Here is a 25,849-nt window from a genome sequence, read left to right as displayed (position 1 = left end):
AGTTCTGAGTCTGGAACTGGACCAATAACTCATACCATAGATTCCAAATCCTTTGCACAAGCCTGGAACATGTTTCCATTTAGGAGATCTCGAAGAACTCAAGCAGGAGGCATCTTCTTCTCTCTGGGGATTTGATCAAAAGCCTATTGGATACTCTTGAGAAATAATTTTAAATACCCAAGGATCCTGAAAAGACCCTCCTCAAGCCTCCAGAAAAAGAATGAGTCTGCCCCCAGACAGACTCTGGTCTGGAGGCCGCATCGACATGCAAACTTGGAGGCAGGAGTAGACTTCTTAGTCTGCTTGATTTTTAGAAATTATATCAAACTAACTCAGGTACAGGAAATGTGAAAGGTTGTTTGGGTGCTGCCTTAAAGAATTTATCAATTCTTTTAACAGGTTGTTAGTCTAAAGCAGGAGCATTATCCACATCAAAGGCAAGTAACACTTCTTGTAAAAGTGCATGAATATGTTCAAATCTTAAATTACATGAAGCAACCTCTGCCACTCATTCAGGGAGAGGGTCCTGAGTTTATGATAATCTATCATCAGAAGAGGAATCTTCTAATTCAAATGTACCCCATGTTTCAGAGGGGAATTGTAAGGAGTTACCTTAAAGGAATATCCCTAAAAAGCTAAAAGTCTGAGAATGAGCACCGTCTGCTCCACACAAGCATTTGCATTTAACAGCTAGAGGCATAACAGACATCAAATCAGTAACAGCTGGTTGGATGTACTCCCTTAAAGGCCCATCAAATACAGTAGAACTGTACAATGAACACGTGCATAAAAATAAAAAAAAAACAATGCAAAAGCACGTAGTCTGAATTTCAAATGGAGTAGTAGTTTTTTTTCTGACAAATTTAATTTTACTTCCCCCTGCATCATGTGACAGCCATTGGCCAATCACAAAATATACATGTGCATATATACTGTGCACATGATCAGTAGGAGCTGGTATCTCCGAAAATGTTCATATGAAAAGAAAGTTGTTTAAACTTTCATGCTCTATCTGAATCATGAAAGTTTTATGTTGACTTTAGTGTTCCATTAAGGTTATGGTAAACTTTATGAAACCAGGTTTCATAATCTAAAATAATATTCTTAAAATGTGTTAGATATGCATTGCATTGTCACATTTAAAATACATTATTTTGCATAAAAAAACTCACTTAGCTACTCCTATTATAATGAGCCTCTTGCCTCCTCCGTTCTAACTCCTTTGTTGTCAGCAGCTGACAGCGGTTGGTGCAGTCAATAACAAGCGTACTACCCACCCTATGACTTTCTATAGCAGCGCTCTCTCATGCTGCTGGTTGTTGCATATAACAAATATCTCAGCAACATCTGTTATATGCAGCTAGCAGCAGCATGAGACAGAGCTGCTATAGAAAGACCTAGGGTTGGAGGTGCACTTGCTATTGGCTCTACCACCCGCCTGCCCATAAAGGGGTAAAAAAAAAAAAAAAAAAGGCGGCCGGAGGCTCATTATAATGGGAAGTGAGTTTTTTATGCAAAATAATGCATTTTTCAAGGTAACACTGCAATGAGTCGCCTACTTTTATGTATGTAGCAGTTATCTGTATATTGCACATTTCAATTTTGACATTTCTATTCCTTTAATATATTACAGTATACTGGAAAAAGCTGAACAGTAAAAAGGGGCATCCTTATTTATTCCTTGTAGTATGGTTAAATGGTAACACATTTTGTTTAATTTAATAGGAATTACACTTAAGACCTTATATTTTTATTGAAAAATTGAGAAAAAGTATTTGACTATGGCTAAGCTAATGGCCAAAATGCTTTAGATTGCTATTTTTTTTTAACTCTTATATACTTGATATCAGCTATAGGCCTAGATTACAAGTGGAGCACAAAAAACATAATTTATGTAAGAACTTACCTGATAAATTCATTTCTTTCATATTAGCAAGAGTCCATGAGCTAGTGACGTATGGGATATACATTCCTACCAGGAGGGGCAAAGTTTCCCAAACCTTAAAATGCCTATAAATACACCCCTCACCACACCCACAATTCAGTTTAACGAATAGCCAAGAAGTGGGGTGATAAGAAAAAAGTGCAAAAGCATATAAAATAAGGAATTGGAATAATTGTGCTTTATACAAAAAAATCATAACCACCACAAAAAAGGGCGGGCCTCATGGACTCTTGCTAATATGAAAGAAATGAATTTATCAGGTAAGTTCTTACATAAATTATGTTTTCTTTCATGTAATTAGCAAGAGTCCATGAGCTAGTGACGTATGGGATAATGACTACCCAAGATGTGGATCTTTCCACACAAGAGTCACTAGAGAGGGAGGGATAAAATAAAGACAGCCAATTCCTGCTGAAAATAATCCACACCCAAAATAAAGTTTAATGAAAAACATAAGCAGAAGATTCAAACTGAAACCGCTGCCTGAAGTACTTTTCTACCAAAAACTGCTTCAGAAGAAGAAAATACAACAAAATGGTAGAATTTTGTAAAAGTATGCAAAGAGGACCAAGTTGCCGCTTTGCAAATCTGATCAACCGAAGCTTCATTCCTAAACGCCCAGGAAGTAGAAACTGACCTAGTAGAATGAGCTGTAATCCTATGAGGCGGAGTCTTACCCGACTCAACATAGGCAAGATGAATTAAAGATTTCAACCAAGATGCCAAAGAAATGGCAGAAGTTTTCTGGCATTTCTAAAACCGGAAAAGATAACAAATAAACTAGAAGTCTTTCGGAAAGACTTAGTAGCTTCAACATAATATTTCAAAGCTCTAATAACATCCAAAGAATGCAACGATTTCTCCTTAGAATTCTTAGGATTAGGACATAATGAAGGAACCACAATGTCTCTACTAATGTTGTTGGAATTCACAACTTGGGTAAAAATTCAAAAGAAGTTCGCAGCACCGCCTTATCCTGATGAAAAATCAGAAAAGGAGACTCACAAGAAAGAGCAGATAATTCAGAAACTCTTCTGGCAGAAGAGATGGCCAAAAGGAACAAAACTTTCCAAGAAAGTAATTTAATATCCAATGAATGCATAGGTTCAAATGGAGGAGCTTGAAGAGCCCCCAGAACCAAATTCAAACTCCAAGGAGGAGAAATTGACTTAATGACAGGCTTTATACGAACCAAAGCTTGTACAAAACAATGAATATCAGGAAGAATAGCAATCTTTCTGTGAAAAAGAACAGAAAGAGCAGAGATTTGACCTTTCAAGGAACTTGCGGACAAACCCTTATCTAAACCATCCTGAAGAAACTGTAATATTCTCGGTATTCTAAAAAAAATGCCAAGAAAAATGATGAGAAAGACACCAAGAAATATAAGTCTTCCAGACTCTATAATATATCCCTCTGGATACAGATTTACGAGCCTGTAACATAGTATTAATCACAGAGTCAGAGAAACCTCTTTGACCAAGAATCAAGCGTTCAATCTCCATACCTTTAAATTTAAGGATTTCAGATCCTGATGGAAAAAAGGACCTTGAGACAAAAGGTCTGGTCTTAACGGAAGAGTCCACGGTTGGCAAGAAGCCATCTGGACAAGATCCGCATACCAAAACCTGTGAGGCCATGCCGGAGCTACCAGCAGAACAAACGAGCATTCCTTCAGAATCTTGGAGATTACTCTTGGAAGAAGAACTAGAGGCGGAAAGATATAGGCAGGATGATACTTCCAAGGAAGTGATAATGCATCCACTGCCTCCGCCTGAGGATCCCGGGATCTGGACAGATACCTGGGAAGTTTCTTGTTTAGATGAGAAGCCATCAGATCTATTTCTGGAAGTTCCCACATTTGAACAATCTGAAGAAATACCTCTGGGTGAAGAGACCATTCGCCCGGATGCAACGTTTGGCGACTGAGATAATCCGCTTTCCAATTGTCCATACCTGGGATATGAACCGCAGAGATTAGACAGGAGCTGGATTCCGCCCAAACCAAAATTCGAGATACTTCTTTCATAGCCAGAGGACTGTGAGTCCCTCCTTGATGATTGATGTATGCCACAGTTGTGACATTGTCTATCTGAAAACAAATGAACAACTCTCTCTTCAGAAGAGGCCAAGACTGAAGAGCTCTGAAAATTGCACGGAGTTCCAAAATATTGATCGGAAATCTCACCTCCTGAGATTCCCAAACCCCTTGTGCCGTCAGATACCCCCACACAGCTCCCCAACCTGTAAGACTTGCATCTGTTGAGATTATAGTCCAGGTCGGAAGAACAAAGAAGCCCCCTGAACTAAACGATGGTGATCTGTCCACCATGTCAGAGAGTGTCGTAAAATCGGTTTAAAGATATTAATTGAGAAATCTTTGAGTAATCCCTGCACCATTGGTTCAGCATACAGAGCTGAAGAGGTCGCATGTGAAAACGAGCAAAGGAGATCGCATCTGATGCGGCAGTCCTAAGACCCAACATTTCCATGCATAAGGCTACCAAAGGGAATGATTGTGACTGAAGGTTTTGACAAGCTGATATCAATGTTAAACTTCCCTTGTCTGACAAGGACAGAGTCATAGACACTGAATTTATCTAGAAACCTAAAAAGGTTACCCTTGTCTGAGGAATCAATGAACTGATTGGTAAATTGATCCTCCAACCATGAACTTGAAGAAACAACACAAGTCGATTCGTATGAGATTCTTCGAAAATGAGAAGACTGAGCAAGTACCAAGATATTGTCCAAATAAGGAAATACCAAAACCCTATTCTCTGATTACAGAAAGAAGGGCACCGAGAACCTTTGAAAAAAATTCTTGGAACTGAGGCTAGGCCAAACGGTAGAGCCACAAAACTGGTAATGCTTGTCTAAAAAGAGAATCTCAGACACTAAAAGTGATCTGGATGAATCGGAATATGCAGATACACATCCTGTAAATCTATTGTAGACATATAATGCCCTTGCTAAACAAAAGGCAGGATAGTCCTACAGTAACCATCTTGAATGTTGGTATCCTAACATAACGATTCAATAATGATAGATCCGGAACTGGTCTGAAGGAATTGACCTTCTTTGGTACAATGAAGAGATAAAATAAAACCCCAGCCCCTGTTCCAGAACTGGAACTGGCATAAATACTCCAGCCAACTCTAGATCTGAAACACATTTCAGAAATGCTGAGCTTTTGCTGTGTTAACTGGGACACGGGAAAGAAAAGAATCTCTTAGCAGGAGGCCTTAACTTGAAGCCAATTCTGTACCTTTCTGAAACAATGTTTCTGAAACCAGAGATTAAGAACGGAATTGATCCAAATTTCTTTGAAGAAAACGTAATCTGCCCCATACCAGCTGAGCTGGAATAAGGGCCGCACCTTCATAGGTACTTAGGAGCTGGCTATAGGTTTCTATAAGGCTTGGATATATTCCAAACTGGAAATAGTTTCCAAACTGATACCGCTCCTGAGGATGAAGGATCAGGCTTTTGTTCCTTGTTGTGAGGAAAGGAACGAAAATGATTATTTACCCTGGAAAGAAAGGGAAAGCAAAGTTGACTTAGAAGACATGTCAGCATTCCAAGTTTAATCCATAAAGCTTTTCTAGCTAAAATAGCTAGAGACATATACCTGCCATCAACTCTAATGATATCAAAAGATGGTATCACCAATAAAATTATTAGCATGTTATAGAATAATAATAATGCTATAAAATTATGATCTGTTACTTGTTGCGCTAAACATATAGCATCCGCTAAAAATATAGCAGGTCTAAGAAGATTACCTGAACATAAGTAAGCTTTTCTTAGAAAGGATTCAATTTTCCTATCTAAAGGATCCTTAAAAGAAGTACTATCTGCCGTAGGAATAGTAGTACATTAGCAGGAGTAGAGACAGCCCCATAACCTTAGGGATTTTTGTCCCAAAAAACTCTAATCTGTCAGATGGCACAGGATATAATTTGCTTAAACGTCTAGAAGGAGTAAATAAATTACCCAAATTATTCCATTCCCTGGAAATTACTTCAGAAATAGCACCAGGGAGATAAAACACTTCTGGAATAACTACAGGAGATTTAAAAACCTTATTTAAACGTTTACATTTAGTATCAAGAGGACCAGAATCCTCTATTTCTAATGCAAATAACACTTCTTTAAGTAAAGAACGAATAAATTCCATCTTGAACAAATACAAAGATTTATCAGCATCAACCTCTGAGACAGAAACCTCTGAACCAGAAGAACCATTATCAGTATCAGAATGATGATGTTCATTTAAAAATTCATCTGAAAAAAGAGAAGTTTTAAAAAGACTTTTATGTAAACTAGAAGGAGAAATAACAGACATAGCCTTCTTAATGGATTTAAAAAATAAAATCTCTTATGTTATCAGGAACACTCTGAAAATTAGATGTTGACGGAACAGCAACAGGTAATGTAACAGTACTAAAGGAAATTTTATCTGCATTAATAAGTTTGACATGACATGCAATACAAATAACAGCTGGAGAAACAGATACCAAAAGTTTATAGCAGATACACTTAGCTTGGTAGCTCCAGCACTGTGCAGTGATTTTCCTGAAGTATCTTCTGACTCAGTTGCAACGTGGAACATCTTGCAATATGTAAAAGAAAAAAACAACATATAAAGCAAAATTGATCAAATTCCTTAAATGACAGTTTCAGGAATGGGAAAAAAAATGCCAGTGAACAAGCTTCTAGCAACCAGAAGCAATAAATAATGAGACTTAAATAATGTGGAGACAAAAATGACGCCCATATTTTTTAGCGCCAAAAAAGACGCCCACATTATTTGGCGCCTAAATGCTTTTGGCGCCAAAAATGACGCCACATCCGGAACGCCGACATTTTTGACGCAAAAAAACGTCAAAAAATGACGCAACTTCCGGCGACACGTATGACGCCGGAAACAGAAAAAAAATTTTGCGCCAAAAAAGTCTGCGCCAAGAATGACGCAATAAAATGAAGCATTTTCTGCCCCCGCGAGCCTAACAGCCCACAGGGAAAAAGTCAAATTTTTTTAAGGTAAGAAAAAATGATTGAAACAAATGCATTTATCCCAAATATGAAACTGACTGTCTGAAAAATAAGGAATGTTGAACATTCTGAGTCAAGGCAAATAAATGTTTGAATACATATATTTAGAACTTTATAAATAAAGTGCCCAACCATAGCTTAGAGTGTCACAGAAAATAAGATTTACTTACCCCAGGACACTCATCTACATGTTTGTAGAAAGCCAAACCAGTACTGAAACGAGAATCAGCAGAGGTAATGGTATATATAAGAGTATATCGTCGATCTGAAAAGGGAGGTAAGAGATGAATCTCTACGACCGATAACAGAGAACCTATGAAATAGACCCCGTAGAAGGAGATCACTGCATTCAAATAGGCAATACTCTCCTCACATCCCTCTGACATTCACTGCACGCTGAGAGGAAAACCGGGCTCCAACTTGCTGCGGAGCGCATATCAACGTAGAATCTAGCACAAACTTACTTCACCACCTCCATCGGAGGCAAAGTTTGTAAAACTGAATTGTGGGTGTGGTGAGGGGTGTATTTATAGGCATTTTAAGGTTTGGGAAACTTTGCCCCTCCTGGTAGGAATGTATATCCCATACGTCACTAGCTCATGGACTCTTGCTAATTACATGAAAGAAATATTAGGTCTACTGTGCATCAACATCACTTGTGCAACCAATAGTGCTTCAATGTTTGCGCTCATATTATTTTTAATTGCTCGAGCAAAAGACTTGAGCGTACTAACAGGATGTTGGATAGTGCAGGTGTGAGTATTCTATAGGGGTCCGCAGTAAAATTCATGTTGGATATTGCTTGAGTGCTAAGCTAAAAGTGCGTTAAGGTGAGGGTGCACTAAGCAGATGATGGCCAAGTATTGGAGTTCTTCAGGTAGTTCTGTGCTATACTTTTAATAATAATGGTTTACATATGGTCTCAAAAAAGCGCAAAATTTTACAGCTGTATTTTGGATTGTGTTTGAGCGTACCATTTAACTGACTACTTGTATTTAGGGTTGCCAGGTGTCCAGACCAGTTTTTTAGCAGGCTGTCCTGTAAAATCTATACAAAAATACTGGACATTTAAATGTCCCCTAAGTATCCGCTAAATGTAAAATGACTCCTATACCTCTTTGCTTTATAAGTATGACCCTAAAAGAATTGACACACTGCATTTTCTATTATATGTGTTACAGGCAGCATGGGGATGTTAAATCATTGTGTGTCTGTGTGCTCCTGGCAGTAAAGGGTTCAAATCACTACTGCGTATATGAGTTACTGGCAACTAGAAATGTAAAATTATTGAAGCGTGTGTTATTGGCAACCAAGGGGATAAAATTACTGCTCAGTTGTGAAAAATATACATGTGGGATCAAGGGTGGGGCCTAAGGTTGAGCTTTTGAGGGTACCAGCCTACCACCCTTGCCCTAACACCTATAGGTTGTCTGGTATTTTTATGAAGAAAAACTGGCAACCCTTCTTGTATTATGAGTGCAATGAGTACTTTAATAGTACTCCCTGTGCTATCCATTAAAAGTATAGGACAGGCTAAAATAATCTGGCTATGTTAAGATGTACTGGTTAAAATTTGTAACTGTCCACTTGTAATACCAGATTATGTGTTATTCTTATCACACAACCAAGTGCAAGATAAAGCACCCTGGACTATTGATTGCGCTTCATTTGTAATCTAGGCCTTAGTATACTGTTTTTATATGTTATATATGTCTTATTTAAGAAAATGTGGATCCCTTTTGTTAGTTTTAATATATTTAAGTCTTTGCAAAGTGATACATTTGTCTAAAACAATGTTTTGCAGTTTTTTGTTTTTTTTTCTAAGAAATGAAGCACACAGTGTAATCATTACGAATTTATTTCTAGCATCTTGGAGGTTAAAGTGGTATGTTGCAAAAGGCTGTAATAGCTGGACATCCCTTTCTCAACTCTAGCAGAGTTCTAGCTGGCGGCTCTTCAGGGGTGAAAGATTGCGGTTAGCGGTTCGGTTAAATGTGTCCAAGGTCACCGCATATTTGTCAGCAGGCTGGGTAAGTTTCTGGCGGGTATCCATACATTTTTTATCCATGTTGAGAGAGTGCTCCTTGCACTTGATATCACTTTCTATACGAGCAAGATGCTTATACAGTGCATCCAGGGCATCCCTATTGGAAGAGAAAAGAGATGCTTTTCACCTGTACAATAAAAAACATAATTTATGCTTGCCTGATAAATTTATTTCTCTTGTGGTGTATCCAGTCCACGGATCATCCATTACTTGTGGGATATTCTCCTTCCCAACAGGAAGCTGCAAGAGGATCACCCACAGCAGAGCTGTCTATATAGCTCCTCCCCTAACTGCCATATCCAGTCATTCGACCGAAGACAAGCAGAGAAAGGAGAAACTATAGGGTGCAGTGGTGACTGTAGTTTAAAAATAAAATATACCTGCCTTAAAATGACACGGCGGGCCGTGGACTGGATACACCACAAGAGAAATAAATTTATCAGGTAAGCATAAATTATGTTTTCTCTTGTAAGGTGTATCCAGTCCACGGATCATCCATTACTTGTGGGATACCAATACCAAAGCTAAAGTACACGGATGAAGGAAGGGACAAGGCAGGTACTTAAACGGAAGGTACCACTGCCTGTAAAACCTTTCTCCCAAAAATAGCCTCCGAAGAAGCAAAAGTATCAAATTTATAAAACTTTGAAAAAGTATGAAGCGAAGACCAAGTCGCCGCCTTGCAAATCTGTTCAACAGAAGCCTCATTTTTAAAAGCCCATGTGGAAGCCACAGCTCTAGTAGAATGAGCTGTAATCCTTTCAGGAGGCTGCTGGCCAGCAGTCTCATAAGCTAAGCGTATTATACTTCTTAGCCAAAATGAAAGAGTTGCCAAAGCCTTTTGGCCTCTCCTCTGTCCAGAGTAGACAACAAACAAAGCAGATGTTTGACGAAAATCTTTAGTAGCTTGTAAATAAAACTTTAAAGCACGAACCACGTCAAGATTGTGCAATAGACGTTCCTTCTTTGAAGAAGGATTAGGACACAATGATGGAACAACAATCTCCTGATTGATATTCTTATTAGATACCACCTTAGGTAAAAACCCAGGTTTGGTACGCAAAACTACCTTATCTGCATGGAAGATCAGATAAGGGGAATCACACTGTAAGGCAGATAACTCGGAAACTCTACGAGCCAAGGAAATAGCTACCAAAAACAGAACTTTCCAAGATAAAAGCTTGATATCTATGGAATGAAGAGGTTCAAGCGGAACCCCTTGGAGAACTTTAAGAACCAAATTTAAACTCCATGGCGGAGCAACTGGTTTAAACACAGGCTTGATTCTAACTAAAGCCTGACAAAACGCCTGAACGTCTGGAACATCCGCCAGACGCTTGTGCAAAAGAATAGACAGAGCAGAAATCTGTCCCTTTAAGGAACTAGCTGACAATCCCTTTTCCAATCCTTCTTGGAGAAAAGATAATATCCTGGGAATCCTGACTTTACTCCATGAGTAACCCTTGGATTCACACCAATAAAGATATTTACGCCATATCTTATGATAGATTTTCCTGGTGACAGGCTTTCGTGCCTGAATTAAGGTATCAATGACTGACTCGGAGAAGCCACACTTTGATAAAATCAAGTGTTCAATCTCCAGGCAGTCAGTCTCAGAGAAATTAGATTTGGATGGTTGAAAGGACCCTGAAGTAGAAGGTCCTGTCTCAGAGGCAGAGTCCATGGTGGAAAGGATGACATGTCCACCAGATCTGCATACAAAGTCCTGCATGGCCACGCAGGTGCTATCAAAATCACCGATGCTCTCTCCTGCTTGATTTTGGCAATCAGACAAGGGAGCAGAGGAAACGGTGGAAACACATAAGCCAGGTTGAAGGACCAAGGCGCTGCTAGAGCATCTATCAGCGTTGCCTTGGGATCCCTGGACCTGGATCCGTAACAAGGAAGTTTGGCGTTCTGGCAAGACGCCATGAGATCCAGTTCTGGTTTGCCCCAACGTTGAACCAATTGTGCAAACACCTCCGGATGGAGTTCCCACTCCCCCGGATGAAAAGTCTGTTGACTTAGAAAATCCGCCTCCCAGTTCTCTACACCTGGGATATGGATAGCTGATAGGTGGCAAGAGTGAATCTCTGCCCAACGAATTATCTTTGAAACTTCCAACATCGCTAGGGAACTCCTTGTTCCCCCTTGATGGTTGATGTAAGCCACAGTCGTGATGTTGTCCGACTGAAAGCTGATGAACCTCATTGTCGCTAGCTGAGGCCAAGCCTGAAGAGCATTGAATATCGCTCTTAGTTCCAGAATGTTTATCGGAAGGAGGGTCTCCTCCTGAGTCCACGATCCCTGAGCCTTCAGGGAGTTCCAGACTGCCCCCCAGCCTAGAAGGCTGGCATCTGTCGTTACTATTGTCCAATCTGGCCTGCGAAAGGTCATACCTTTGGACAGATGGACCCGAGATAGCCACCAGAGAAGAGAATCCCTGGTCTCTTGATCCAGATTTAGTAGAGGGGACAAATCTGTGTAATCCCCATTCCACTGACTGAGCATGCAGAGTTGCAGGGGTCTGAGATGTAGGCGGGCAAACGGCACTATGTCCATTGCCGCTACCATTAAGCCGATTACTTCCATACACTGAGCCACTGAAGGGCGAGAAGTAGAATAAAGAACGGCAAGAATTTAGAAGTTTTGATAACCTGGTCTCTGTCAGGTAAATCCTCATTTCTACAGAATCTATCAGAGTTCCCAGAAAGGAAACTCTTGTGAGAGGGGATAGAGAACTCTTCTCTTCGTTCACTTTCCACCCATGCGACCTCAGAAATTCCAGAACTATGTCCGTATGAGACTTGGCAATTTGGAAATTTGATGCCTGTATCAGAATGTCGTCTAAATAAGGGGCCACTGCTATGCCCCGCGGCCTTAGGACCGCCAGAAGTGACCCCAGAACCTTCGTAAAGATTCTTGGAGCTGTAGCTAACCCAAAGGGAAGAGCTACAAACTGGTAATGCCTGTCCAGGAAGGCAAACCAGAGAAACCGATGATGTGTATCGGAATGTGAAGATAAGCATCCTTTAAATCCACTGTAGTCATGTATTGACCCTCCTGGATCATAGGTAGGATGGTATGAATAGTCTCCATCTTGAATGATGGGACCCTGAGAAATTTGTTTACGATCTTGAAATCTAAGATTGGTCTGAAGGTTCCCTCTTTCTTGGGAACCACAAACAGATTTGAATAGAAGCCTTGTCCCTGTTCCTCCTTTGGAACTGGGTGGATCACTCCCATAACTTGGAGGTCTTGAACACAATGTAAGAATGCCTCTCTCTTTATCTGGTTTGCAGATAATTGTGAAAGGTGAAATCTCCCTTTTGGAGGGGAAGCTTTGAAGTCCAGAAGATATCCCTGGGATACAATTTCCAACGCCCAGGGATCCTGGACATCTCTTGCCCAAGCCTGGGCGAAGAGAGAAAGTCTGCCCCCTACTAGATCCGTTACCGGATCGGGGGCCAATCCTTCATGCTGTCTTAGAGGCAGCAGCAGGCTTTTTGGCCTGCTTACCTTTGTTCCAAGCCTGGTTAGGTCTCCAGACCGACTTGGACTGGGCAAAAGTTCCCTCTTGTTTTGTATTAGAGGAAGTTGATGCCGCGCTCGTCTTAAAGTTTCGAAAGGCACAAATTAGTCTGTTTGGCCCTTGATTTATTAGACCTGTCCTGAGGAAGGGCATGACCTTTTCCTCCAGTGATATCAGAAATGATCTCCTTCAATCCAGGCCTGAATAGGGTCTGCCCCTTGAAGGGAATATTAAGAAGCTTAGACTTTGAAGTAACGTCAGCTGACCATGATTTAAGCCATAGCGCCCTACACGCCTGAATAGCAAAACCAGAATTCTTAGCCGTTAGTTTAGTCAAATGAACAATGGCATCAGAAACAAATGAATTGGCTAGCCTAAGTGCTCTAAGCTTGTCAAGTATATCGTCCAATGGGGTCTCTACCTGTAAAGCCTCTTCCAGAGACTCAAACCAGAAGGCCGCCGCAGCAGTGACTAGGGCAATGCATGCAAGAGGCTGTAGAATAAAACCTTGTTGAATAAACATGTTCTTAAGGTTACCCTCTAACTTTTTATCCATTGGATCTAAGAAAGCACAACTGTCCTCGACGGGGATAGTAGTACGCTTAGCTAGGGTAGAAACTGCTCCCTCCACCTTAGAGACTGTCTGCCATAAGTCCCGTGTGGTGGCATCTATTGGAAACATTTTCTTAAAAATAGGAGGGGGAGAGAACGGTACACCTGGTCTATCCCATTCCTTAGTAATAATTTCTGAAAACCTTTTAGGTATTGGAAAAACATCAGTGTAAACAGGCACTGCATAGTATTTATCCTATCTGCACAATTTCTCTGGCACTGCAATAGTATCACAGTCATTCAGAGCAGCTAAAACCTCCCTGAGCAACACACGGAGGTGTTCAAGCTTAAATTTAAATGTTGACATATCAGAATCAGGTTGAAGCCAACCACAGAAAGAAGCTCTCCTTCCTCAGCTTCTGCATATTGTGAGGGGGTATCAGACATAGCTACTAAAGCGTCAGTGTGCTCTGTATTTATTCTAACCCCAGAGCTGTCTCGCTTTCCTCGTAACCCAGGTAGTCTGGATAATACCGCTGACAGTGTATTATCCATGACTGCCGCCATGTCTTGTAAAGTAAACGCCATGGGCGCGCTAGATGTACTTGGCGCCTCTTGGGCGTGAGTCCCTTGAGCGGGAGTCAAAGGCTCTGACACGTGGGGCGAGTTAGTCGGCATAACTTCCCCCTTGTCAGATTCCTCTGGTGATAAATCTTTTAAAGACAGAATATGGTCTTTATAACTTAAAGTGAAATCAGTACATTTGGTACACATTCTAAGAGGGGGTTCCACCATGGCTTCTAAACATAATGAACAACGAGTTTCCTCTATGTCAGACATGTTTAAACAGACTAGCAATGAGACCAGCAAGCTTGGAAAACACTTTACAGAAAGTTAACAAGCAAAAATAAAAACGGTACTGTGCCTTTAAGAAAAATAAAAAAGGTCAGAATTTGAAAAACAGTGAAAAAAAGCAGTAAATCAAACGAAATTTTTACAGTGTGTATAATAGGCTAACAGAGCATTGCACCCACTTGCAAATGGATGATTAACCCCTTAGTTTAAAAAACGGATCAAAAAACGAAATAGACGTTTTTTAAAAGTCACAACAAACTGCCACAGCTCTACTGTGGCCCTACCTTGCCATACAAACGACTTTGGAAAGCACCAAAACCCTTCAGAGAGGTCCTAAGCATTCAGGGGACTCTTTCAGGGAAACTGGATGTCTCAGTCTGCAAAAGCTAATGCACATTTAGGTGCGAAATTAGGCCCCTCCCACTCCTGTCTACACAGTGAGAGGCCTAACAAAACTATCCCTAGGCAAATTTTAGCCAGTCATGTGGAAAAAAACTGGGCCCCAATAAAGTTTTATCACCAAAAAGCATATAAAAAACGTTTAAGCACTCCCAGCAAACGTTTTATATTTCAGTAATTTGAAAAAATAATAAGAGTGTTACCTCTAATAGTAAGCATGATACTAGTCGTTATTAAATCACTGTAATCAGGCTTACCTTAAATAAATCCGGTATCAACAGCATTTTCTAGCATATACATTTCTCTAGAAAAATTTAGACTGCACATACCTCATAGCAGGATACCCTGCACGCCATTCCCCAAGCTGAAGTTACCTCTCTCTTCAGTTATGTGTGAGAACAGCAATGGATCTTAGTTACAACCTGCTAAGATCATTAGAGACCACAGGCAGATTCTTCTTCTATTTTCTGCCTGAGACCAAAATAGTACAACTCCGGTACCATTTAAAAATAACAAACTTTTGAATTGAAGAAAAACAACTAAATTACACCACATCTCTCTAACTGCTTCCATGCTTGTCGAGAGCTGCAAGAGAATGACTGGAGGTGGCAGTTAGGGGAGGAGCTATATAGACAGCTCTGCTGTGGGTGATCCTCTTGCAGCTTCCTGTTGGGAAGGAGAATATCCCACAAGTAATGGATGATCCGTGGACTGGATACACCTTACAAGAGAAATCAACTATTTGATTGTTCTGTTGCTCTCAGCATTTTTGGCATGTTTGTACATACCTGCTGCACATCATGGTTATTAGTAAAATATATATTTCAAAAAAATATGTCAGCTATGGTATAAATTTAAAAGTAAATAAATCTTAAAATAATCAATATGTTCAGTAATCTGATTTATATTAGGAATAACATTTCAATGTTTAAAAAGGTTATCTTTAGAGAAAATTATTACCAATAATGTTGAGAAACATTTTGTAAATATGATACAATATCTTTTTTTTTTTTTAATGTAAGGCTACGGCGTCTTTCCATTAGCTTCTATCTCAGCAGAATATGAACCTTATATTGGTTAAGCTTAGAAATGATCTAACCTAGATCATTGAGGTGAACGGAGATCATTCCCCCAAGTGGAGCTGCCTGATATACTCCTTTTTTACTTGGATTGAAAAAAAATTCAGCAATTGAACTTTTGTTTCTTTAACATGAACACTATTTCTGTCATTTATTAAGGTTAACCAATTTCAGATTTGTCACCAGAATGTATTAATTTATTACTTTAGCATGTTAAATAATATTTTACCATTTCACTAATTTTTCCTCATTCCTGAGAGTCCACTTATCATTCATACACCTTTCAAAACCCAAAAAAATGTTTGTAACATTTTTTCACATTACAAACATTTCTACCAATTCACTTTTTTTTCACTAGTTATTTTTAGTGCGCCACCTCCTGGGTGTTTCATAACCTTCACTTTTCACTGTTTCTTATATTGGTTACTTTAGTAAAACTCATTAACACATATTTTTGTCATGCAAAAACTAACATAAAGAAAAAAAGTAGATCTCTAATGCATAGAGCTGTGGACAATTCTTCATCAATGTTCCAACTTTAAAAAAAATATCACAGAATCAAATCATATTAATACTAATAATACAAATTCCCTCATATGTTATAAACTGATGATATGGAAAACCTAGAGATATTTTCCAAACAAAGTTTAATGATGAGTGAGCACTTATGTATTCTACAGATATAGATAAAGTGATGTTAGGATCAGCACTCCTGGGTCATCCCCTCCATATATAACACTGCAGGATTTGCAGGAAATAGGTGCTCAAACCTTCACAGACCCCAACCAAGATCTGAAGGAATCAAATAGGACAAAAAGATGAAGGTAGCACTCTTAGCAACAGGAAAACACCTTTAATAGGAGCAACGAAACATTGCTCCTATTAAAGGTGTTTTCCTGTTGCTAAGAGTGCTACCTTCATCTTTTTGTCGTATTCTACAGATATACAACCCCCACTTATTTGTTAGTAGTAATCTATGAGATGAAAACATACTGTGTCTGAGCTAGTTTCTGCTTCAGGGCAGCAATGGTACCCTCCAGCTGGTGAACTTCATCCGTCAAGCCATATTGCACCTGGGTAAAGTAAGGGTCAACAATGATTGAGATGATTGAACCAAGTCTTAGGTAAATAGTTATCTCTTCATTTTACAGCATTAATTGCTGTCTTGTACCTGATCCCTACAGAGCTCCACATTTGGTCTATAAGTGCGAGTTTCCAGGCGCGTATGAGCCAGCTTCAGTGGTCCATTCTTGTCTTTAAGATCCTGTTCCAGTCGCCTGATATCCTGCTCTGTGTCTTCTATCTCTTCCCTAGTCTGTGTAAAGAGGGATATGGAAAGGTTAAAGCAAAAGAAGACAGCCACTTTCATGAGTTACTGTAATTTACAATTTGATATAAAAATATTTGAAATGCAACCTTAAAGGAATAGTCTAGTCAAAATGAAACTTTCATGATTCAGACAGAGAATACAATTTTAAGCTACTTTCTAATTTACTCCTATTATCAATTTTCTTCGTTCTCTTGGTATCCTTATTTGAATAAGCAAGAATGTAAGCTTAGGAACCAGTCAATTTTTGGTTCAGCACCTGGGTAGCGCTTGCTGATTGGTGTCTAAATGTACCAAAAATGGGCCGGATCCTTAGCTTGGATTCCTGATTTTTTTTAAGAATAGGAGTAAATTAGAAAGTTGTTTTAAATTGCATGCTCTGTCTAACTCAAGAAAGAAAAATAACATAATTTATGTAAGAACTTACCTGATAAATTCATTTCTTTCATATTAGCAAGAGTCCATGAGCTAGTGACGTATGGGATATACATTCCTACCAGGAGGGGCAAAGTTTCCCAAACCTTAAAATGCCTATAAATACACCCCTCACCACACCCACAATTCAGTTTAACGAATAGCCAAGAAGTGGGGTGATAAGAAAAAAGTGCGAAAGCATATAAAATAAGGAATTGGAATAATTGTGCTTTATACAAAAATATCATAACCACCACAAAAAAGGGCGGGCCTCATGGACTCTTGCTAATATGAAAGAAATGAATTTATCAGGTAAGTTCTTACATAAATTATGTTTTCTTTCATGTAATTAGCAAGAGTCCATGAGCTAGTGACGTATGGGATAATGACTACCCAAGATGTGGATCTTTCCACACAAGAGTCACTAGAGAGGGAGGGATAAAATAAAGACAGCCAATTCCTGCTGAAAATAATCCACACCCAAATAAAGTTTAATGAAAAACATAAGCAGAAGATTCAAACTGAAACCACTGCCTGAAGTACTTTTCTACCAAAAACTGCTTCAGAAGAAGAAAACACATCAAAATGGTAGAATTTAGAAAAAGTATGCAAAGAGGACCAAGTTGCTGCTTTGCAAATCTGATCAATCGAAGCTTCATTCCTAAACGCCCAGGAAGTAGAAACTGACCTAGTAGAATGAACTGTAATCCTTAGAGGCGGAGTTTTACCCGACTCGACATAAGCATGATGAAATAAAGATTTCAACCAAGATGCCAAAGAAATGGCAGAAGCTTTCTGGCCTTTTCTAGAACCGGAAAAGATGACAAATAATACAAAGCTCTAACAGCATCCAAAGAATGCAATGATTTCTCCTTAGAATTCATAGGATTAGGACATAATAAAGGAACCACAATTTCTCTACTAAGGTTGTTAGAATTCACAACCTTAGGTAAAAAATTCAAAAGAAGTTCGCAGCACCGCCTCATCCTGATGAAAAATCAGAAAAGGAGACTCACAAGAAAGAGCAGATAATTCAGAGACTCTTCTGGCAGAAGAGATGGCCAAAAGAAACAAAACTTTCCAAGAAAGTAATATAACGACCAAAGAATGCATGGGTTCAAAAGGAGGAGTTTGAAAAGCCCCCAGAACCAAATTCAAACTCCAAGGAGGAGAAATTGACTTAATGACAGGTTTTATACGAACCAAAGCTTGTACAAAACAATGAAATATCAGGAAGATTAGCAATCCTTCTGTGAAAAAAGAACAGAAAGAGCAGAGATTTGTCCTTTCAAGGAACTTGCGGACAAACCTTTATCTAAACCATCCTGAAGAAACTGAAAAATTCTCGGTATTCAAAAAGAATGCCAAGAAAAAATGATGAGAAAGACACTAAGAAATATAAGTCTTCCAGACTCTATAATATATCTCACTAGATACAGATTTACGAGCCTGTCACATAGTATTAATCACAGATTCAGAGAAACCTTCTTTGACCAAGAATCAAGCGTTCAAACTCCATACCTTAAAATTTAAGGATTTGAGATCCTGATGGAAAAAAGGACCTTGCGACAGAAAGTCTGGTCTTAACGGAAGAGTCCACAGCTGGCAAGAGGCCATCCGGACAAGATCCGCATACCAAAACCTGTGAGGCCATGCTGGAGCTACCAGCAGGACAAACGAGCATTCCTTAGAATCTTGGAGAATACTCTTGGAAGAAGAACTATAGGCGGAAAGATATAGGCAGGATGATACTTCCAAGGAAGTGATAATGTATCCACTGCTTCCGCCCGAGGATCCCGGGATCTGGACAGATACCAGGGAAATTTCTTGTTTAGATGAGAAGCCATCAGATCTATTTCTGGGAGTTCCCACATTTGAACAATCTGAAGAAATACCTCTGGGTGAAGAGACCATTCGCCCGGATGCAACGTTTGGCAACTGAGATAATCCGCTTCCCAATTGTCTATACCTGGGATATGAACCGCAGAGATTAGACAGGAGCTGGATTCCGCCCAAACCAAAATTCGAGATACTTTTTTCATAGCCAGAGGACTGTGAGTCCCTCCTTGATGATTGATGTATGCCACAGCTGTGACATTGTCTATCTGAAAACAAATGAACAATTCTCTCTTCAGAAGAGGCCAAGACTGAAGAGCTCTGAAAATTGCACGGAGTTCAAAAATATTGATCGGTAATCTCACCTCCTGAGATTCCCAAACCCCTTGTGCCGTCAGAGACCCCCACACAGCTCCCCAACCTGTAAGACTTGCATCTGTTGAGATTATAGTCCAGGTCGGAAGAACAAAGAAGCCCCCTGAACTAAACGATGGTGAACTGTCCACCATGTCAGAGAGTGTCGTATAATCGGTTTAAAGATATTAATTGAGATATCTTTGTGTAATCCCTGCACCACTGGTTCAGCATACAGAGCTGAAGAGGTCGCATGTGAAAATGAGCAAAGGAGATCGCATCCGATGCGGCAGTCCTAAGACCTAAAATTTCCATGCATAAGGCTACCAAAGGGAATGATTGTGACTGAAGGTTTTGACAAGCTGATATCAATGTTAAACTTCTCTTATCTGACAAGGACAGAGTCATAGACACTGAATCTATCTGGAAACCTAAAAAGGTTACCCTTGTCTGAGGAAACAATGAACTGATTAGTAAATTGATCCTCCAACCTTGATCTTGAAGAAACAACACAAGTCGATTCGTATGAGATTCTGCGAAAAAGTAAAGACTGAGCAAGTACCAAGATATCGTTCAAAAAAAGGAAATACCAAAACCCTGTTCTCTGATTACAGACAGAAGGGCACCGAGAACCTTTGAAAAAAATTCTTGGAGCTGACGCTAGGCCAAACGGTAGAGCCACAAAACTGGTAATGCTTGTCTAAAAAGAGAATCTCAGAAACTAAAAGTGATCTGGATGAATCGGAATATGCAGATATGCATCCTGTAAATCTATTGTAGACATATAATGCCCTTGCTAAACAAAAGGCAGGATAGTCCTACAGTTACCATCTTGAATGTTGGTATCCTTACATAACGATTCAATATAGATAGATCCGGAACTGGTCTGAAGGAATTGACCTTCTTTGGTACAATGAAGAGATAGAATAAAACCCCAGCCCCTGTTCCAGGACTGGAACTGGCATAATTACTCCAGCCAACTCTAGATCTGAAACACATTTCAGAAATGCTGAGCCTTTGCTGTGTTTACTGGGACACGGGAAAGAAAAAAAAAAAAATCTCTTTGCAGGAGGCCTTAACTTGAAGCCAATTCTGTACCTTTCTGAAACAATGTTCTGAAACCAGAGATTGTGAACGGAATTGATCCAAATTTCCTTGAAGAAAACGTAAACTGCCCCATACCAGCTGAGCTGGAATGAGGGCCGCACCTTCATGAGTATTTAGGAGCTGGCTATAGGTTTCTATAAGGCTTGGATATATTCCAAACTGGAAATGGTTTCCAAACTGATACCGCTCCTGAGGATGAAAGATCAGGCTTTTGTTCCTTGTTGCGAGGAAAGGAACGAAAATGATTATTAGACCTAAATTTACCTTAGATTTTTTTTTTTTTTTTTTATCCTTTGGTAAAAAAGTTCCCTTCCCTCCAGTAACAGTTGAGATAATAGAATCCAACTGAAAATCGAATAATTTATTACCCTGGAAAGAAAGGGAAAGCAAAGTTGACTTAGAAGACATATCAGCATTCCAAGTTTTAAGCCATAAAGCTTTTCTAGCTAAAATAGCTAGAGACATATACCTGACATCAACTCTAATGATATCAAAAGATGGTATCACAAATAAAATTATTAGCATTTTATAGAATAATAATAATGCTATAAAATTATGATCTGTTACTTGTTGCGCTAAAGCTCCTAACCAAAAAGTTGAAGCTGCAGCAACATCCGCTAAAAATATAGCAGGTCTAAGAAGATTACCTGAACATAAGTAAGCTTTTCTTAGAAAGGATTCAATTTTCCTATCTAAAGGATCCTTAAATGAAGTACTATCTGCCATAGGAATAGTAGTACGTTTAGCAGGAGTAGAGACAGCCCCATTAACCTTAGGGATTTTGTCCCAAAACTCTAATCTGTCAGATGGCACAGGATATAATTGCTTAAACGTTTAGAAGGAGTAAATGAATTACCCAAATTATTCCATTCCCTGGAAATTACTTCAGAAATAGCATCAGGGAGAGAAAACACTTCTGGAATAACTACAGGAGATTTAAAAACCTTATTTAAACGTTTAGATTTAGTATCAAGAGGACCAGAATCCTCTATTTCTAATGCAATTAATACTTCTTTAAGTAAAGAACGAATAAATTCCATCTTGAACAAATACAAAGATTTATCAGCATCAACCTCTGAGACAGAAACCTCTGAACCAGAAGAACCATTATCAGTATCAGAATGATGATGTTCATTTAAAAATTCATCTGAAAAAAGAGAAGTTTTTAAAAGACTTTTATGTATACTAGAAGGAGAAATAACAGACATAGCCTTCTTAATGGATTTAAAAAATAAAATCTCTTATGTTATCAGGAACACTCTGAAAATTAAATGTTGACGGAACAGCAACAGGTAATGTAACAGTACTAAAGGAAATTTTATCTGCATTAATAAGTTTGTCATGACATGCAATACAAACAACAGCTGGAGAAACAGATACCAAAAGTTTATAGCAGATACACTTAGCTTGGTAGCTCCAGCACTGGGCAGCGATTTTCCTGAAGTATCTTCTGACTCAGTTGCAACGTGGAACATCTTGCAATATGTAAAAGAAAAAACAACATATAAAGCAAAATTAATCAAATTCCTTAAATGACAGTTTCAGGAATGGGAAAAAAATGCCAGTGAACAAGCTTCTAGCAACCAGAAGCAATAAATAATGAGACTTAAATAATGTGGAGACAAAAATGACGCCCATATTTTTTAGCGCCAAAAAAGACGCCCACATTATTTGGCGCCTAAATGCTTTTGGCGCCAAAAATGACGCCACATCCGGAACGCCGACACTTTTGACGCAAAAAAACGTCAAAAAATGACGCAACTTCCGGCGACACGTATGACGCCGGAAACAGAAAAAAAATTTTGCGCCAAAAAAGTCCGCGCCAAGAATGACGCAATAAAATGAAGCATTTTCAGCCCCCGCGAGCCTAACAGCCCACAGGGAAAAAGTCAAATTTTTTAAGGTAAGAAAAAAGGATTGAAACAAATGCATTTATCCCAAGTATGAAACTGACTGTCTGAAAATAAGGAATGTTGAACATCCTGAGTCAAGGCAAATAAATGTTTGAATACATATATTTAGAACTTTATAAAAAAGTGCCTAACCATAGCTTAGAGTGTCACAGAAAATAAGCTTACTTACTTACCCCAGGACACTCATCTACATGTTGTAGAAAGCCAAACCAGTACTGAAACGAAAATCAGCAGAGGTAATGGTATATATATAAGAGTATATCGTCGATCTGAAAAGGGAGGTAAGAGAGGAATCTCTACGACCGATAACAGAGAACCTATGAAATAGACCCCGTAGAAGGAGATCATTGCATTCAAATAGGCAATACTCTCCTCACATCCCTCTGACATTCACTGCACGCTGAGAGGAAAACCGGGCTCCAACCTGCTGCGGAGCGCATATCAACGTAGAATCTAGCACAAACTTACTTCACCACCTCCATAGGAGGCAAAGTTTGTAAAACTGAATTGTGGGTGTGGTGAGGGGTGTATTTATAGGCATTTTAAGGTTTGGGAAACTTTGCCCCTCCTGGTAGGAATGTATATCCCATACGTCACTAGCTCATGGACTCTTGCTAATTACATGAAAGAAATTGGGTTTCATATCCCTTTAATATTGGAATTTATTAGAAATAAATCAGACCCTGATCCCAGCAAAACTGCTTTTGTCATGTAACATATAACAACATGGATGTATCTGGTAATTTCAGACCAATGGTATGCTGTATAAAGAGTATGAGGTATGCGACACTAAATAAATTTTTAGATAAAGAATAATGAGCAGTTTGTTTATATAGATGGATTTCCCAAGTTTAGTTTTAGAATGATGATTATTAGTTTCAGATAATGTATTTAATTTGTAATTGGAAAAGTGCAGTTTCACAATTTTGAACTGTTTGTATTTGAAGCAGTAGTATAGGGTTCACCAACTTTGTACTGGTGGTGGTGATTTACATTCAGTGGTTTAAATCCTTTGGGGCATATTTATAAAGCTCCATATCGAGCTTGATGCCCCATGTTTCCGGCGAGCCTAAAGAAGTTTTGAAGCAGCGGTCTAAAGAGCGTATTGCTGTCGGCATTTATCGATGTGCAGCAGACATGATCCGCTATATCGGATCATGTCCGCTCGCACCATAGTAAATAGGCCCCTTTGTCTTTGTACTGATGACATGCCAAAGCAAGACATGGTTTTTGAGTTGCTTGAATAATCAGGGCATTCTGCAAATTTGTTCTGTCATTGATACCACAAAGCATCCCACTATTTTATGGTAAATCTTTTGATGCTGCATATATCAACCCAGTTTGTATTAACGTTGGAAAAATGTACTCTATTATTTCTGCTGTTGTTTCTGGCCTATTAAAGGGTCATCTTGGGCCATCTTGTTGGTACATAGTTTTGGCATGTAATGTTTGATATCCACCATGGTGTTCTGTCAGATTTCCAATTCACACTGACATAATTTTATGGAAGTCATCTTCAAAGATCAATAAAGTATAGAAAGCAGACAATCTTGGAAGGGAATCAAGGACTTGGGCAGATCTGCGTTTTCTGCCAGCATTCTTTCTTTCTTTTTTAGGACATCAGGAGGCCTATTTGTTCAAATATATTATATTTATATAATAATTTTCATATGGTTATATTGCCAACAACATACCATATGTGTGTACAAGGCCTGTGTTGGATACGTCTCCCTATCTCTTTTTTATTGGATAAATACAATTGAACAGTTTCTGCCATGCATAAATTATGTTTTTTAAAACAAACATTTCTGTAAATTTATAATCTACATTACGAAAATGCGCTTATAACAAGGAAATATGTGACATATCCTACAACTATTAATTTAAGTGGCAAGAAGCAATTAATTACGCTCATTCAGTGCGATTTTGTAGTCAAGTATTTACAAAAAAATTTAATTTTTATAACGTTATTAATATTTATAAAAATGTATTTAAACTTAAAGGAACATGAAACCCATTTTTTTCTTTCAAGATTTAGATAGAGCTTTCCAGTTTACCTTTATTATCAAATTTGCTTTACTCTCTTGGTATCCTTGATTGAAAAGCATATATAGGTAAGCTCAGGAGCAGCAATACACTACTGGAAACTAGCTGTTGATTTGTGGCTGCACATATATACCTCTTGTCATTGGCTAACCAAATGTCTTCGGCTAGCTCCCAGTAGTGCATTGCTGCTCCTTCAACAAAGGATACCAAGAGAATTAAACAAATTTGATAATATAATTTAGGGCTCTACAAACCTAGGAGCCAAGGATCCACTGTCTCCTAGAATTTAACCCCTGGCTCCTAACATTTTGGGTTATGCTCCATAAATTTATATAATATTCCACTGTCCGGCTCCAAAAAGTATGTCTTGCTCTTAAATATTCTTACTGGCTCCTAAATTTTAAACAGTTTTGTTGACCCCTGAGTAAGTAAATTGGAAATTTGTTTAAAATTGTATGCTCCATATGAAACATGGAAAATGTTTAGGTTTCATATCCCTTTAACACAAGACCCATATCTCACAGTGCTGTCAGAACAGAACACAAAAAGCATCAACAAGTTTCAATTAAAGGGACACTGAACCCAAATTTTTTCTTTTATGATTCAGATAGAGCATGCAATTTTAAGCAACTTTCTAATTTACTCCTATTATCAATTTTTCTACTTTCTCTTGCTATCTTTATTTGCATCTAAGTATTTTTTTTGGTTCAGCACTTGTTTATTGGTCGTTTAAATCAATCCACCAATCAGCAAGAACAACCCAGGTTGTTTACCAAAAATGGGCCGGCATCTAAACTTACATTCTTGGTTTTCAATTAAAGATTCCAAGAGAATGAAGAAAATTTGCTAAAAGGAGTAAATTAGAAAGTTGCTTAAAATTGCATGCTCGCTCTGAATCATGAAAGAAAAAAATTGGGTTCAGTGTCCCTTTAACCAAGGATTACACACTACATTCTCTTATATCCATAGTACTTGGTTTGCTCACTATTTTAATAAAGTTATTGCAATTGTTTTCTCCATATTTTGCTTAGTGTGGTACAAGTAATATGAGTCTGATAGTTAATGTTCTACTGTGTTTTATTATGAAATATCTTGCTATACTGATATTTATAGTGAAAATTGCATAATTACATTTGTTACATTATTCTGATGTAGCATACACTTCTCAATTATTCCCACATATGATTTATTATTGCTGATTGCAGGTTCCAATATTTCTATTATTTGTTCACTATTAAATTACATTTTCACGTGTAATTTATGAATCACATTATAAATGGGGTACATATAAACCCGCTGGGGAAGATTTCATTTTATTCAGAACGCTTTTGTATATTATCCAGATAGTGCTAATATATACGTTTATTCTAAATTGTCTGTAATAT

General features: G+C 38.6%; 1 protein-coding gene across 1 annotated transcript in view; it reads right to left on the bottom strand.

The window, feature by feature from the left end:
• Positions 1-8,845: 8,845 nt before the first annotated feature.
• The window catches only part of TEKT2 (tektin 2), a 103,555-nt gene continuing 86,551 nt past the window's right edge, over positions 8,846-25,849 (bottom strand). Inside the window, exons 7-9 of the mRNA XM_053707009.1 lie at positions 16,639-16,782; positions 16,461-16,540; positions 8,846-9,147 (exon numbers count right to left, since the gene is read on the bottom strand). Of these exons, the coding sequence (XP_053562984.1) occupies positions 8,934-9,147; positions 16,461-16,540; positions 16,639-16,782 (438 nt within the window). The 3' untranslated portion in view covers positions 8,846-8,933. The remainder of the gene's footprint in view (positions 9,148-16,460; positions 16,541-16,638; positions 16,783-25,849) is intronic.

This window comes from Bombina bombina, chromosome 3 (genome assembly GCF_027579735.1).
Source record: "Bombina bombina isolate aBomBom1 chromosome 3, aBomBom1.pri, whole genome shotgun sequence".
Taxonomy (NCBI): Eukaryota; Metazoa; Chordata; class Amphibia; order Anura; family Bombinatoridae; genus Bombina; species Bombina bombina.
This window is presented reverse-complemented; position numbering and strand designations above follow the sequence as displayed.